This window comes from Sorex fumeus, unplaced genomic scaffold (assembly GCF_029834395.1).
Source record: "Sorex fumeus unplaced genomic scaffold, SorFum_2.1 ptg000006l, whole genome shotgun sequence".
Lineage (NCBI taxonomy): Eukaryota > Metazoa > Chordata > Mammalia > Eulipotyphla > Soricidae > Sorex > Sorex fumeus.
The window spans coordinates 12,068,349-12,083,327 of NW_026606063.1; the positions used below are offsets into that span (position 1 = coordinate 12,068,349).

The 14,979-nt window shown below is 64.1% G+C and overlaps 1 protein-coding gene across 1 annotated transcript in view; it reads left to right on the plus strand.

The window, feature by feature from the left end:
- Positions 1-14,979, plus strand: part of DNMT3A (DNA methyltransferase 3 alpha) — a 68,765-nt gene that overhangs the window by 43,319 nt on the left and 10,467 nt on the right. Inside the window, exons 8-17 of the mRNA XM_056125982.1 lie at positions 11,317-11,532; positions 11,780-11,938; positions 12,308-12,415; positions 12,616-12,772; positions 13,011-13,160; positions 13,268-13,312; positions 13,439-13,518; positions 14,167-14,279; positions 14,427-14,610; positions 14,813-14,897. Coding sequence (XP_055981957.1) covers positions 11,317-11,532; positions 11,780-11,938; positions 12,308-12,415; positions 12,616-12,772; positions 13,011-13,160; positions 13,268-13,312; positions 13,439-13,518; positions 14,167-14,279; positions 14,427-14,610; positions 14,813-14,897 — 1,297 coding nt within the window. The remainder of the gene's footprint in view (positions 1-11,316; positions 11,533-11,779; positions 11,939-12,307; positions 12,416-12,615; positions 12,773-13,010; positions 13,161-13,267; positions 13,313-13,438; positions 13,519-14,166; positions 14,280-14,426; positions 14,611-14,812; positions 14,898-14,979) is intronic.

The window sequence follows — 14,979 nt, forward strand, 5'->3', positions numbered from 1 at the left end:
CTCTTAAGGAGGGAAGTCGAGTTACCCGCAAAGGATGTGAGCGGCAGATGTGGGGTGTTCTTACCCGCACACACCACCCTCGCTCAAGCACTGTCTGCACGTGAATGCAAACCTGGGCTCCTGCAGCGCCCTCCCCCATCCCATTGCTGGGCCAGGCAGCGATTCCTTTGGGTGCGCCTTAAGCCCCCACACCCAAGGTGCCATGCCCCGCCCTGGGGCCCCCAGCCGATAGTTAGTGTGAATTCCTGGGCTTGACCCCGTGCAGGGGCTGGGAAATTGACCGCGTGGACAGTTCTCAGTTTTCCGCCTCCCCTCGCCCTGGAGACTCCAGGCCCCTGCCCCAGGGGCTGTTCAGCCACCAGCCACCAGTGGGTGGAATGTTTGGCGCTGCGGGAATGGTTGCTGCAACCCCTCACTTTCACCAGCACTTTTTGTAGGGGAGAAATTCGCCAGAGGCGGGGAGGGAGGGAGGGAGGGAGGGTGGGCGGGCGGTGGTTTGCCCAGCAGCCAATCCCCGCAGAGGCTCGAGGAGGTGGAGGCGGGACTTAGCGGGCGCAGGACCAATCGCGAGGCAGAGCGAGGGATCCGCGCTTGCCGTAGGCATTCCCTTCGTCTTGGTCTAGCTCGGGGTATCTGAGCGCCCTGGGGTCTGTAGCTCAGAGTTCCCGCAGGCAGACGCCGAGCCCAGCTCCACACCCCCCAGGCCCCAGCTCGGGCATCTTCCAGTTTCCAGCCCTGGCCTCTGCCTGTTGCCGCTGTGCCAGGTCCTTTTCAGACCTCGGGACCGCCACTCCCAGTCACTGCCTTGAGGCAGGACCCTCCCTGCCCCTGGGTTGCTGCTTTCCCGGGTCCTGTGTTTGTTGTTGGGGTGAGGTTCCGGAGGCCTGGTTTCCGGGCCCTGCTCACCCCACCGTGGATTTGCTGTGGGGTCTTTCTCCTGCTTTGCAGTAGGACAGAACTAGACTGGATGGAGAGCCCCTTGAGAGTCTAACATTTCATGATGGGAGCTCAGGGTGCTGGACCGTGTGGTCTGTGTCGCCCTCGGCGCATAGTCTCAGTGAGATGTTTGGCTCCCAGGCCGCTCCCTGAGCTTACTGTTGTGACCTGGGCTTCTGCTCCCATAGGCAGCGTGCTCAGGAGGCAGGGACACACCCACGGGCCTCTCCTCCTGCCCAGCCCCACCCTGTGCTTTCACCTGTGCTTTGGGTGCTAGGCTGGGCCCACAGCAGTGCAAAAATGGCCTCCCCACCTCTGGAACCCCCCCTTCCCCCCTTCCACGAGAGCACGCTCCCCTGTGCAGAGGAGAGCCCTATGGGGGCGCCCCCTCCCCGGGGAGAGCTCCCACCCCAGCTGGGTGCTTCCAGCTGTGGACCCTCAGACCCGGCCAACCTGGGGTGGGGGAGGGGACGTGAGGGAACCCAAGAGTCTGGATTGGAGTGCCCACCAGGGACCGTGGGGGATGGGTACTCAGTGGGGTCCGAGGGCTGGTGGCTGAGCAGCCCCTGGGGCAGGGGTCTGGAGTCTCCAGATTTGTTTCCTTGTTTATTTTTGGGATTTGTGCCACACTGGGCTATGCTCTGAGGTCACTCGGATCCTGGGTTGAACCTGGGTCGCTGCTTGCCAGGTGCCCTACGGCTGTGCTAGCGCTCTCGCCCCAAGGCAAGCACCTTGATTAACTCCAGGAAGATGTGGTTCCCCAGAGCTATGTCTGAGAAGTCTCCAAGGCTCCCACAGCAGGGGAGGGTGGAGAGCACTGATCCTGGGGTTCAGCCCCTCCTTTTGGGATGGACACAGTAGGCGGTCCTGGGTGCCTGGACCCTGAAACCCGAGAGGGTCTGCAGGTGTGAATCTGAATGGTGGTCCCTGGTGCCTCGCCCTTTGTCCCCCAAGCCTGGGGGTGGGTGGGGGAGGGACGGGAAGGTACTCTGCACTCAGGGGGACTGGGTTTCCCTTCTGGAGGCCCCTTGCAGGTACGGCTGTGAATCCAGCCCCGGGGTTGGGTTCCCACAGCCAAATGACAGGGTGGCACCTGCGAGCAATCTGAGGGTCTCTGCAGGTCTGTCTAAAGTGTGCGTGCATGTGTGTGCACGTGTACTTGTGCGTTTGGATGTGCGTGTGTGTGCGCGCGCATGTTCGCACCTCACTCTGATGGGGACACCAAGCTCCAAAGAACTGAGATAATCAAGGTCTCCACTGGCAGAAAACACCCCTCCCCCGCCCACTCCCTGCACCCCTCCTGAAAAAAACCTAGGCTTTGCTCCTTTCAGTTTTCTTGAAGAGGGCTGAGACGCTAACCCCTAATGGGTCTCTTGGGAGGTGGGAGTCTTGCACATCAGACAAGATGGGAATTAGATGGAGTTGGGAGTGGAGGGCCAGCCTGTAGGGAGGTCCCCGGGTGGAGGGGTCCTGAGCTGAGGGAAGGAGGCGCAGCGCTGGGGTAGACTGAGGCAGGGCTGAGTGTGGGGTCAGGTCACAGCAGCACTGGGAGAGGAGGAGAGTGCGGGGTAAGATGTGACTCCCAGGGCGACTCCTATGGCCCCCACCCCTCTGCGCTCCCACATGCCCCTTTCAGATAAATGCCAGGAACCTGCCCGCCCTCCCTCCTTGACTCTGCCCGCCATGCCTGTCCCCCACATCCCTCCCGGCAACTGCATCTGTCCTGAGTGAGGGCTGTGGGCGCTGTCTGGGGCTCTGGGCCAGGCTGTAACAAGACCCAGGGCCCTCCCCCAGGTGCAGAGCCGGCGCACCTGTGTCTCAGGAGGCTGGGCACCCCCTGAGCCCCAGCAGACCGCCACTCTGCAGTTGCCGGGTGCCCCGTGCTTTCCTCCTGAGGCAAGTCACCTGGCCAGGTGGTCACAACCCTGACACCCTGGGAAGCCGCTGTCCAGCCCCAGAGCTGCCCCCGGCCCCACCCCCACCCGTCTGCTGAGAGGCTGTTTTCAGATGCCAGCCTGGAGCTGAGAAGGGCTTGGACCCGCCTGAAAGGGGGCCTGAGGGAGGCCCTGGACACGAACAGCCCTGGGACCTGCATCTCCTCCCCTCCCCCCTCTGCCCTCCCCTCATCTCCTCCCCCCTCTGCCCTCCCCTGCCCCCTTTCCTTTCCTCTCCCCTGCACCCCACCTGCTCCTCCTCCTTTCCCTGCCCCTCCTGCCTCTCCTACCCCTCTCCTCCTCCTCTCCCCTGTACTTCTTGCATCTCGTTTTCTCCTCTGCAAGTCCTTCACCTGCCGCCCCTCTACCTTGTAGCCCCTCTACCTTCCCTTGACCATCTTTTATTTTTTTTTTGGTGGGGTGAGGGGCACACCCAGCACCCGCCGTGGCTGTGCTCAGGATCACTCCTGGTGGGGCTCATGAGACCATATTTGGTGCTGGGGATGGAACCCGGGTCAACTGTGTGCGAGGCAAGCGCCCTACCTTCTGTGCCTCTCTCCAGCCCGACCGTCCTCTCAAATGAACGCCCTCATCCTTGGATACACGCAGTCTCCTGTGGGCCTCAGTTTTCCGCTTGTGACAGGGACAGCCAGAGTTGCTCACGGCCCCCCGCCTGACTAGTACCCGTCCTCCGTGGGGAGGTTTTCCTAGATCCCCTTCACTGCCCTGAGCCTCCGCCCAACCATCTGTTTATAAAAAAAAAAACAAACAACTCCATGCAGCTATCCTGATCCTTAAACCCCAGTGAACTTGGGGTTCTTGGGGTGCGGATGGCTGAAGCCTTGGGGAGGGGAATGGCAGCCGGGCCGAGGGGTTCTCGAGAGTGTGTCACCCATGTCAGGAAATAGGGGGGTTTCCTGGCTATGCTGGTCGAGCCCCCCACCTCTCCCCCACCAGGAGAAGCCAGGGGAGAGAGAATGACAGGAAGGGGGGACGTTGTCATGACAACCAGCTCTCAGCCAAGGCCTCCCTTCCAGGGGCTGGTACTTCACCCCAGTAATGGTGGTTTCCATGGAGATGGGGAACTGAGGGGCAGGAGGAACATTTGCCCCATGCAGAGCTCTAGTCAGGGGCTGCCAGCAGGCAGAGCGGCCCCAGGTGGGAACCTCCCCGGAATCCCGGGGCCCCACACCCCAAGGCGACTCCTCTCGGGCAGGATCTAACACGGCTCGCATGGCTGGGGCGCTGCTCCCTCTTTCCTGCTGGTCTCCCTAGCAACAAGTCCTGCTGACTCCCGCTGTGGCTCTGTGGCTATTTTTAGCGTTCCTGCCAGCAACCCAGCGGTGGTCACTGGCTTGCAAACTGCCATATGGATTGCGAGGACTCGGGAAGCAAAGCTGGGGGCGTATCTGGGAGCCGGGCACCTCTGGCCCCGGTTAGCCTTTGGCGGTGGAAGGCCTCTGTCCCCAGCCCAGCCCGGAGCATGGGCAGTAGCGACCCAGGGAGGCTCTAGGGACAGTGCGGAGTTGGGTTCCGCGAACCCCAGCCGGACCCTCAACCCCATGCCAGGAGCTCCGACTCCTGGGAAGTGAATCCTGGCTGTGCCCGCGTGATATTTCTTCTGAGCACAGGCGGTGTTGGCCAAGTGCAGTGGCAGGGATGAGAGTTTGGGGCCGGGGCGGGGGCAGCAGGGTGATTCATCAAAAGGAGAAATGAGGGTAAGATGCCCCTGTGGCACTGCCAAGTTTGGCAGCCCTGGGAATGCTTAGAAGGCAGCGCTGCCCGGTTACAGCGCCCCCTAGCTGCGTGTGGAAGCGCAGTCTCATTGGGCCCCAGTGGCTGCCTCACTGGACAGCTACGGTGTAGAGCATCCAACCGCCGGACATGATAGGCAAATGGGCTGGGTCTGGGCTGGTGGTTGAAGAGGAGGGGGCAGGGGGCAGCAGAAACAGAGCAGCCCGGAGGGCGGGGGAGGGGGGAGGGCAGGGGGAGCGAAATCCTGGGTGTCCTCGACGCCAGGCCAGCAGAGAGAGAGTGCAGGGGTGAGGGGTGAGGAGTCGAGTGCTGATGGAGGCAGGGGGATGACAGGAGCGTTGTTGGTGGCCAGCTCTCTGCCCTCGGGCTGTGTCTGTCTGTGGGGACCAGGCGTTAGTTTCCGCAGATGTTGTCTTCCAGGTGCTTCAGTGGGCACGAGGCCACTGCAGTGTGGGGCAGAGGGGACTCGGGTGGTCAGGGTCCTCTCTGTGGCCAGCCCTGGAAGCTGGGACATGCAGAGGGTTGGACTTCCGGTGCCAGCCAGCCAGAGTGTCCCCAGCTGGCCATGGGGGGCGGGGTAAGCTAGTGTTTCTCAGAGGTGGGGTGGTACAGCAGTGTCTCATCTCGATCGTGAAATTCACAGCCCTTCTGTGCCCTTGAGAGACTCAGGGACAAGGTCACACCTAGGACCTGTCCCTGCCAGGCCAGCACTTGTCTCGCTGCCTTTCTGGCAACTTCCTGGAGTCAGCTGAAAATGTAATTAAAACGAGAAGCGTGCTTGGCAAAGACAAGGCTTGGGGCAAGAGAGCAAGTGTCACGGGGGCCTTGGCGCCAGCTTGGGGCACTGCCCTCTGCTGCTGTCGGGTGGCGGGTGGGCCTCTCCCGGGGCCAGCTGCTGGGCAGGGCCCTGCCAGTGCGTCTTCTCTAGCACGTCTAGGCTCTCAGCCCACCCTGTCCCCGGTCCTCCAAGAGACCCCCCTCCCCACGGGCCTTCCACGTTTCACAGCACCCAGATGCTTTTCCTCACTGCCTGTCGTGCGCCTTGGGGCTGATCATCTGTGTCTCAGTTACAAGGCCAGCAGTCCCGGGAATGACCCTGGCAGGTGACACTGGGCGGTCCAGGCTCCAGGGCCACCCTGGTGCTTCCGGATCCCTCATCCCCATCGCTTCTGCTCCGGGGTTCTGTCTTAGCTACCCCGAGTACCAAGCGACAGGACAGTCTCCCTGCTTTGTGCATAGGAAAGACAGTGACCACATCCTTAAGTGTTTGTGTCCAGGAGAGGGAAGGGGCGTCAGGCCAGGGGACTCCTTGGGGGGTAGCCTTCCTCTGGTTGTGGATGTCGGGGACTGTCTGGAGCAGGGGGGAAGGGTTCAGCTCCATTTATCGAGAATGAGGTTGAGAGCGCAGTTCATTCTGAGTGGGCCGGGAGAAAGTGAAAAACTCCCTGGAGTGGTGCAGTTCTCACCTGCAGCGTCAGAGCAGGGGGGCGGGGAGGGGGGCTGCTCACTGCTCACTGGAGATTCCCCGCCCCCCCCTCCACTCCCAGAGCCCACAGTGGGAGGGTGAAACCGCTTTAGCCTGGGCCAACGAGGCAGCGCTGAGCTGGAGGGTCTCGAGATCAGCTGGAGCTAAAGGAAATTCATTTAGAGGCCGAGAGAGGCCTGTGGACGAGGCCGGGGAACTGGGCGGCATCCGGGAGACTGGGAGAGGCGAGAGGCAGCGGCCAAGCCAGTAGTGTTACATTCCTCAGAGGCCAGGAACAAGCAGCGCCTCCCCTCTACTGGGACCTCCGGAAAATACATGCCTAACTCGCTGCTCAGTGGGACTAGAGCTGCGTGAGGGTCCCGGGCCGGTGGCCTCGTTGTTTTCCAGCTCTGTGGATGCGCGGGCCAGCCGCCTTGGGAGTTTGGGGAAGGCGTTCCGACATGGAGTGCGGCCTTGTACACTTTGTTCCAGCACAGTGCTGCCCTCTGACCCGACCCCTGCCCCTGCCCCATCCCCTGTCCCGATGGGCCTTGCCAGCCAGCCGCAGCCTCTGTGAAGAGGCGCCCCAGCCAGCAGAGTGGCCGGCAGAGCATCTCGGAGCCCGCCTGCGTTCCCAGTGAGAAAACAGCTTTCTCTCCGAGGTGGCGCTGACCCAGAACCCACGTCCACGTCCTAGGCTGATTGGACAGCATAGGGCTGGGCGTAGTAGGGACAGTGACCTCCAGCATCCCCCAGACTGCAGCCAGGCCCCCAACACCCTCAGAAAGCCTGCAGTGGGCCTGCGGTGGGGTGTGGGATGGTGGGGTGTGGGAGGAGGGTGCAGGCCACTTCCTCTCCCCCTCCCCACCTCTCTCCCTACTCTCCCTGCCCACCCCCACCCTGATCCCCCTCTTTGCTGGCTTCTAGGCGCTGCTGGCCTACTTGATGGGGGGGGGGGACGAACCTCTGCTCCTTCCGGAGCCCCCACCTGAAATGGTTGAAGCCGCACCTGGAGGCCCCACCTGCAGGCCCCAGGAGAGCGGTGGAATCTTCTGGAGCAGTCTAGGTTCCTGCCCGGGACAGGAGAAATCAATGACTGTACTTGTGAACTAATCTCCTCCCCCCTCCTTTACCCCCCAAACTTGCAAACAGGAAAATGAGGAAAACCCCAGGAGCTCCCCCCAGCGATCAAGGGGACCCCGGGACTTGGCAAGGAAATGGTTCCAAAGCGCGACCCCCTGCAGGCCCGCACGTGATGCAGCTGACCCCCATCCACCTGTAGTGTGTCGGGGAGCCCCCCACCCCCGGCCGCGCCGCCCCCCGCAGTTCTGGCCCCGCGGCGCGCTGCAGCGCGGGCCGGGCCCGCCGCCGCCTTCCTTCCTCCGCTTTCTAACTTTTTTGTGGGGGCTGGTGCTGGCACGACTCACTTCGAAGCAACTTTCTCCCGCCCGTCCCCGAAGGCCCGAAACACGCGCGCGCGCCGGCGGCCCGCGCCCGGGGTTCCCTCGGCCCCGCGGCCGCGACCCCCACGCTGGGGGCCCCCCGCGGGGGCGGGGGGCGGGGAGGGCCGGGCCGGGGGAGGGGCGGGGCCGCCTCCCGCCGGGCCGGGGCGGGGCCCTGGGAACGGGCGGAGGCCCAGCCCGGCCCCGCCGGCCCCCCGCGCCCCCCGGACGGCAGGAGAGGGGCTGGCCCGCTGCCAGCGTCGCGGGGCCGCCCCCTCCCCCGGGCCGCTCGCAGCCAACCAGGCCCTCCAGCGGGGCCCACGTGACCTGGAGTTCTAGACAAAGAAAATGTTCCAGCCCTCCCCCCCGCAGCCCCCCTCCCCCTCCCCCCGGCCCCCGCCGCCCCCCGCCCCATCGCCCCCTGCCCCTCCCCCCGGCCGGGCGGCTACTTACCGCGCGTCAGGGCCGGGTCGCACACCTGAGCCGGACCGCCGAGGGGCCGCACCTGGCCCTATGGGTAGGTTCCTGGACGGAGCCCGGGGGGGCCGGGGGGCTCGGGGGGCTCGGTGGCGGGGGGCGGCCGGGGCCGGCGGGAGGCCCTCGGGGCTCGGCTCGGCTCGGCTCAGAGTTCTGGAGGTGCTGAGTGACTTAGTGCCGCGCCCCCCCCCCCACCTTCTGCAGCTGGGCCCCGGCTGGGGGTGTGCGGCTCCCGCGGTGCAGGCGGCGAGGGTCGTGCACGCATGTGGCCGGCCCGGGGGCGCGCTGGCATCCCCCCGACCCGCGCGCCGGCCGGCCGCGGGGCCACTGAGCCAGAGGCACTTGGCTGCGCGTCCCCCCGGCCTGGCCAGGCCGGCGGCCAGGGAGCGGGGCGGCCCTGGGCTGGGGGCTGCGGGGGGAGGGAGGTGGCACGGTCGTGCGGGGGCGTGGGGGCCCACGCGGGGCGGGACCGGTGCGGGGGACCGGCCGCGGCCGGCGGGGCGTGCGCGTGGGCGCGGACCTCTGACCTTTGGCACGGAAGCGCGTGAGCCCGGGAGGAGGCGCGCGGCTGTCGGCGCCAGGCTGGACGGGGAGGCCCCGAGTGCCCAGCGCGCCCGCAGCCCGGGCCACGGGGGTGGAGGGGGACCGCGCCTCCCGCGCCCCTGGGGGGTGAGAGCGGCCGAGGTGTGGGGGGCAGGAGCCCGGAACCCCGATCGCAACCCCCTGGCCCTGCTTTCGTTAACCGGGGGGGTTGGGGGGGCAGGCCGGGGTGCCCCGTGCCAGGCCACTTGCCCTGACGGCCCCTCCCCCAGCCCGGAATGCCCCTGCTTCCCCTTTTCCCCGGGCCTCCGCCGGCACGGTGCCGGCTGCGTGTCCCCCCGGCCTGGGGGGCTTCCGGGGACTTCACAGCCAGCAGCAGCAGCTGCTGACAAGTTGGGGGAAGTTGTGGGGGAAGAAGAACGTTCAGGAACTGGCTGGGAAGGCGTTGGCGGGGAGGGGCTGTGTGTGGGGGGGTGATGGAGGGGGGGTGTCAGGTGCGGTGCTCTGCGAGACCCCCTCTGCGGCTTGCCACGGGAGCGGGGATCCTTCCCTCCAAAGCCCTCCTCCTGGTGCCCTGTTCTGCCGGAGAGGCCTCGGCATCCCTGGAAATGGGGCCTTGGGGTGCAGCGAGGCAGCACCCTGCCTGCCGTCCAGGGGGGCTCAGTGGAGGGAAGGGAAGAGACCTCCGATTTGCTCCCGGCTTCTAGAGAGAACCCCCCTCCCCCCACCCCCATCTGTTTGAGTCTGGCCAGGTGGGGTGCCCCTTCTTGAGCGAGGGGAAAGCTGATGGATGGAGGAAAGGGAGGGCAAAGTCCCCGCCAGGTGAGAGTGGGCTTGGGAGGGCAAGACAATTACTCTGCATTATTCCACCCCCAGGGCCCCAGGAGCTCACTCTTGCAGGTCAGGGGGGGTGGGGGGTGGGGGGCTATGCATCCCTGCATTTTAGAATTTGCCGAGGAGGATTTGAGACTTTGGACCTGCTGCCTTGCAAACCGGATTGGGTGTGTTGCCGGAGGCTTGAGGATTGAAATGAAATGCATCTACAAGACAGTTAGACCATTGAGCTGAAGACAAAGGTTCTTAACCTGGGACCCCAGGAACCTCCGATCCATTGACGGCTCTGCCCAGCAAGGGCTTTGCCGAGGTCCTGGCACTCTTGATGCTGAGAAGTCAGATTCTTGCACCAGTCAGCAGAGTAGCTGCAATCCTTTGCTCCCTTTCGGATGAGAGCCCCCGGGAAGAGAAAGTGCCGCTTCCAGCCGGGCTCCCTATTAGCCGCAGGGCCAAGGCGAGGGGCCCCTGCTTCTGGTTTAAAGCTCTTCTACTCCCAAGTTGGTTCGTGATATTTTTGCTTTAAGGTCCCCCCCTTTTTTTGGGGGGGGTGGTTTGTTTGGTTTGGGGCCACACCCAGTGGTGCTGAGGGCTTACTTACCTAGCTCTGTGCTCTGGGATCCCCCCTGGCTGGCCTCTGAGGGGCATATGTGGTACCAGGGACTGAACGGGCTCGGTCCCGTGCCAGGCTGGCTCCCTCCCTCCCTGCCATCTCATCTCTCCAGCCCTGTGTTGCTTTAAATCTTGAGGCTGGGTTCACTTAGGCTAAACTCTTGGGGGAAGCTCGGTGTTGTGTTTTGGTTTTTGTTTTTTTTTTCCCCCTCCCAAGGTCTAGTTCTCGAGTTCTCAAAACTGGAGCGCCAGCCTTAGTTGCTGGACCAAGGAACCCGCTCTCCGTGGGGAGGGGGCATCGCGGGCCGCAGCGGGGAGTGTGGCTGTTGGCAGGATAATTGGGTCTGCCTTGTTTTGTCTGGGGATGGCAGCGTTGAGGAGCTAATGCCTTTGTGGGTCTGAAGGGAGAGTCTGGGAGCAGCTTCCCCAGAGTGGGCTTTGAGCAGGGGGTGGTGGCGTCTGGGGCCGAGAGAAGAGATGGTCTTACCCTGTGCTGATCTCGAGCATAAATGACACTGCGGGTTTGGAAGCCGGACGAGAAGTGACTACCTGGGAGAATGCTGGAGAGGACAGGACCATCCGGGTCTTTTGCACCCAGAGACACATGTACACACGTGTGTGTGTGTGTATACATATATTTTTTTAATTATTTTTTTTAATTTAGTGGGCTGGAGTGATAGCGCAGCGGTAGGTAGGGCGTTTGCCTTGTGCACAGCCAGCCCGGCCGAGCTGGGTTCGATTCCTCCGCCCCTCTCGGAGAGCCCGGCAAGCTACCGAGAGTATTCAATATGCCAAACACAGTAACAAGAAGTCTCACAATGGAGACGTTACTGGGCCCTCTCGAGCAAATTGATGAACAACGGGAGGACAGTGTTTGTTAAATTTTACTTTCCTCTCCCACTTTCGTGACTCTGGGAAGCATTGCCTCTTGGCGCAGCAGGCGTGAGGAAGCCAGCTGGGAGAGGATGGAGCGATGGAGCCGAGGGCCTTGGCTAATCTTTAATAGGATTGACCTTCCGGTGTCAGAGGTTGGCCAGCTGGTAATGCCAGCGCTCCGAGGAGGCTGCATCCAGGGACCCCCCTCCCCCGCAGAGGCGGGGCGGGGGGGGGGGTGGGCATCCTGGAATGGAGCCAAGTGTGATTTGAATTTCTCGGCTCTCCCCTCGCTCCTTCCTATCTGCCACGGGAAACCAGTTAGTTGGCTTGATGAGGGGAGAACTGCCCCGAGCTGTGCCTCCTGCCCTCAGCCCCCCGGGCCCCAGGTGGCCTCTCCCCTGCCTCCTCCAGGGCGAGGTCGAGGTGAACCTGGGCCCTGTTTCTCCAGGCTGAGAAGAAGGCCAAGGTCATTGCAGTGATGAACGCGGTGGAGGAGAGCCAGGGCTCGAGCGAGCCCCAGAAGGTGGAGGAGGCCAGCCCGCCGGCCGTGCAGCAGCCCACGGACCCCGCCTCCCCCACTGTGGCCACCACGCCGGAGCCCGTGGGCGCCGAGGCCGGGGACAAGAACGCCACCAAAGCAGCTGACGATGAGCCTGAGTATGAGGTGCATACGTCACTTCCTGGCCTTCCTGCTCCGGGCCCCTCCCCCACCCCACCTCCTCCCTCGTCTGGGCTCCCCTCTCCCCAGACCCGGGGCCGGTCGGTCATCCATTCCCCCATGTGGGTCCCTTCTGATGGCCCATCCCTCTGTGCTGACCACAGAGGCCCGGAGCTGCAGGGCAGGGGAGTAGGGGGGCGCTTGGAACCGTGGTTAACCATCATTAATGACGTCTCTCCTCCCCGGGGTCCAGGATGGCCGGGGCTTTGGCATCGGGGAGCTGGTCTGGGGGAAGCTGCGGGGCTTCTCCTGGTGGCCTGGCCGCATCGTGTCCTGGTGGATGACTGGCCGGAGCCGGGCGGCCGAAGGCACGCGCTGGGTCATGTGGTTCGGCGACGGCAAGTTCTCAGTGGTGAGTGTGGGCCGGGGACACGGGCTGGAATTGAGGAGGGAGAAGGGGGCAGGCGGGCCCCCCCACGCCTGTGTCTGCAAGTGACAGAATCTGCTGGCCTCGAGGCTGTGCCCTGAAATGCGTGGGTCGGGTCCCAGAAACCTTGGCCCAGGAGCTGCTGGGGCCTCCCTGCTGAGTCTCTTCCTTTTATTCTTTATTTCCCCCTCCCTTTGGGTTTTGGTCCTGGGGGTGACCCCCAGCAGCAGTGTGGGGCCATGCAGTGCCGGGGAGTGAACCTGGGGCTCCCCCAGGCAGAGCCGGTGGGTGCTGGCTGGGTGCGAGGGGAGGAGGGAGGAGGGAGGAGGAGCAAGCCGGCATGGCTGTCCCCAGGTGTGCGTGGAGAAGCTGATGCCGCTGAGCTCCTTCTGCAGCGCCTTCCACCAGGCCACCTACAACAAGCAGCCCATGTACCGCAAGGCCATCTACGAAGTCCTGCAGGTGAGGGTCCCCGTGGGGCTCTGCCTACTCCCCAGGCCCTTGTCGCCCTTTCCCTCTCCTTACGCTGTTCTTGGGATCTGGAACCCCCACCCCCCACCCCGTCACTTGTGTACAGACGTGCAGACAGGGCACACGTGGGTCTGCCCTCTACCACACTCATGCACAGATGTGTAGACAGTGCACACGTGCGTTGCCCACAGGTGGCCAGCAGCCGAGCAGGGAAGCTGTTTCCGGCATGCCACGACAATGACGAGAGTGACACTGGCAAGGCCGTGGAGGCTCAGAACAAGCAGATGATTGAGTGGGCCCTCGGGGGCTTTCAGCCCTCGGGTCCTAAAGGCCTGGAGCCCCCAGAAGGTGAGTACAGGGGGTCTCCCCGCCTCCCTTGCTCTCCAGGGTGGGCCCGAGCCAGGGCCGGGGCAGCCGTGTGTAGAGAGCGCCCCCAAAGCTCCGATCAGGCTCACAGAACAGCCCACCTTCCCCTGACTTGGATGTGGGGGGACCAGGCTGTGCCCATGGAGGGTGGGATTGTGAAGGCAGATGGGGGGGCGGAGACCCTGCATCGCCCGGTGGCAGTGACCTCACCCCTGTACAGAGGAGAAGAATCCGTACAAAGAAGTCTACACAGACATGTGGGTTGAACCCGAGGCAGCCGCCTATGCGCCGCCGCCACCAGCTAAAAAGCCGCGGAAGAGCACCACGGAGAAGCCCAAGGTCAAGGAAATCATAGACGAACGCACCAGAGGTAGGCGCCGGCCGCCCGCGGGGGCGTTTGGGCGCAGGGGCATGGGGAGCAGGGAGCGGGCGTGGGCCGCACTGCCTCAGTGCCTCTCACCTGGCTTTTCTCTGCAGAGCGGCTGGTGTACGAGGTGCGGCAGAAGTGCCGGAACATCGAGGGTGAGTGAGTGGTGGTGGTGCCCAGGACCTCGGGAAAGCCGGGCTGATGTGCGGCCACAGGGCTCGGGGTCGGGCCTGCCCTGCCCGCCTGACCGGGCTCCCTGCGCCTCCCTCTTTGCTCCCCAGATATTTGCATCTCTTGCGGGAGCCTCAATGTTACCCTGGAGCACCCTCTCTTCATTGGAGGAATGTGCCAAAACTGCAAGGTGGGGTCGCCGCTGGCGCTGGCTGAGGGGCGGACAGAGGGCGGCAGACAGACAGACACACACAGAGAGACACACACACACACACACACACACACACAGCTGTGAGACATGCTCTAGGGGCTGGAGCGATAATATCACAGGAGGGAGCCTGCCTTGCATGCGGCTTACAGGAGGTGGGATGGGGTTGGTTCAGTCTCCTAAATCCTACCTTACCTGGCCCCCTGCTGAGCATCGTCCAGTGTGGCCCACAACCAAAAAAAAAAAAAGGAAAACCAGGCTCTGGGGTTGAGGCAGCAAAGAGGACCTGGAGCACGTTGATGTGTGAGCCCAGGGCTGAGCCTGCCGCTGTGTGGCCCCCTGAGCACCCCAGGGCCTGAAGCCTCGGACACGAATGTTGTTCTCCCCATGAGACCCTCTTCCCCCCACCATCCTACTCCCTGCACACCCACCCTGATTGTGGAGGTGGGAGGGGCTTACTGTGTCCCTGTGTGAAGGAAGGGAAAGGAGCCCAGGGGCCTGATGGGGTCGGACCTCTCCCCGTGCCTGGGACCCGGGCAAGGCCAGGCTGCTACCGGGGCAGGACTTCTCGCCCGGGCTGCCCGGGGTGGCGCACGGTGACCTCTGACGCTGTTCCCCACGTGCCCCCAGAACTGCTTTCTGGAGTGCGCCTACCAGTACGACGACGACGGCTACCAGTCCTACTGCACCATCTGCTGCGGGGGCCGTGAGGTGCTCATGTGCGGGAACAATAACTGCTGCAGGTGATGCTCTGACCCCGCTGGGTCTGCCTGGGCTGCGGGTCTCCCTGGGTCTTACCCGTGCCCACCTGGGGCCGCGTGCCCTCACTGTGCCTTCCGATGCCCTCCCGGGGCCTCCCGAGCCCTCGCTGAGCCTGTGCTGCCTCACAGGTGCTTCTGTGTGGAGTGTGTGGACCTCCTGGTGGGACCGGGCGCGGCGCAGGCGGCCATCAAGGAAGACCCCTGGAACTGCTACATGTGTGGGCACAAGGGCACCTACGGGCTGCTACGGCGGCGGGACGACTGGCCCTCCCGGCTCCAGATGTTCTTCGCCAACAACCACGACCAGGAATTTGTGAGTGCTGGTTCCCGGGGCTCCACGGCCTCTCCACCCGCCTTCCTTAGGGCCCTGAGCGGGGGGGGGGGGGCTGGGCCCCGGGGTGAGGGGAGAGCCCTGTGGGCCGGGCGGGCGGGCAGGCGCTCACGGTTGGTTTGAGGTTTCTGATTTCTGGAACATTCCCCGGATGTTCACTTGGTCTGTCGTGCCCACGGCCTAGGACCCACCGAAGGTTTACCCACCGGTCCCCGCCGAGAAGCGGAAGCCCATCCGGGTACTGTCCCTCTTCGACGGAATCGCCACAGGTGAGTAGGTGGAACGGGTGCTCGGTTCTGGCAAAACCAGATGGCAAACAGTAGAGCCCAGGGCCAAGCAGAAGGAGCAGGG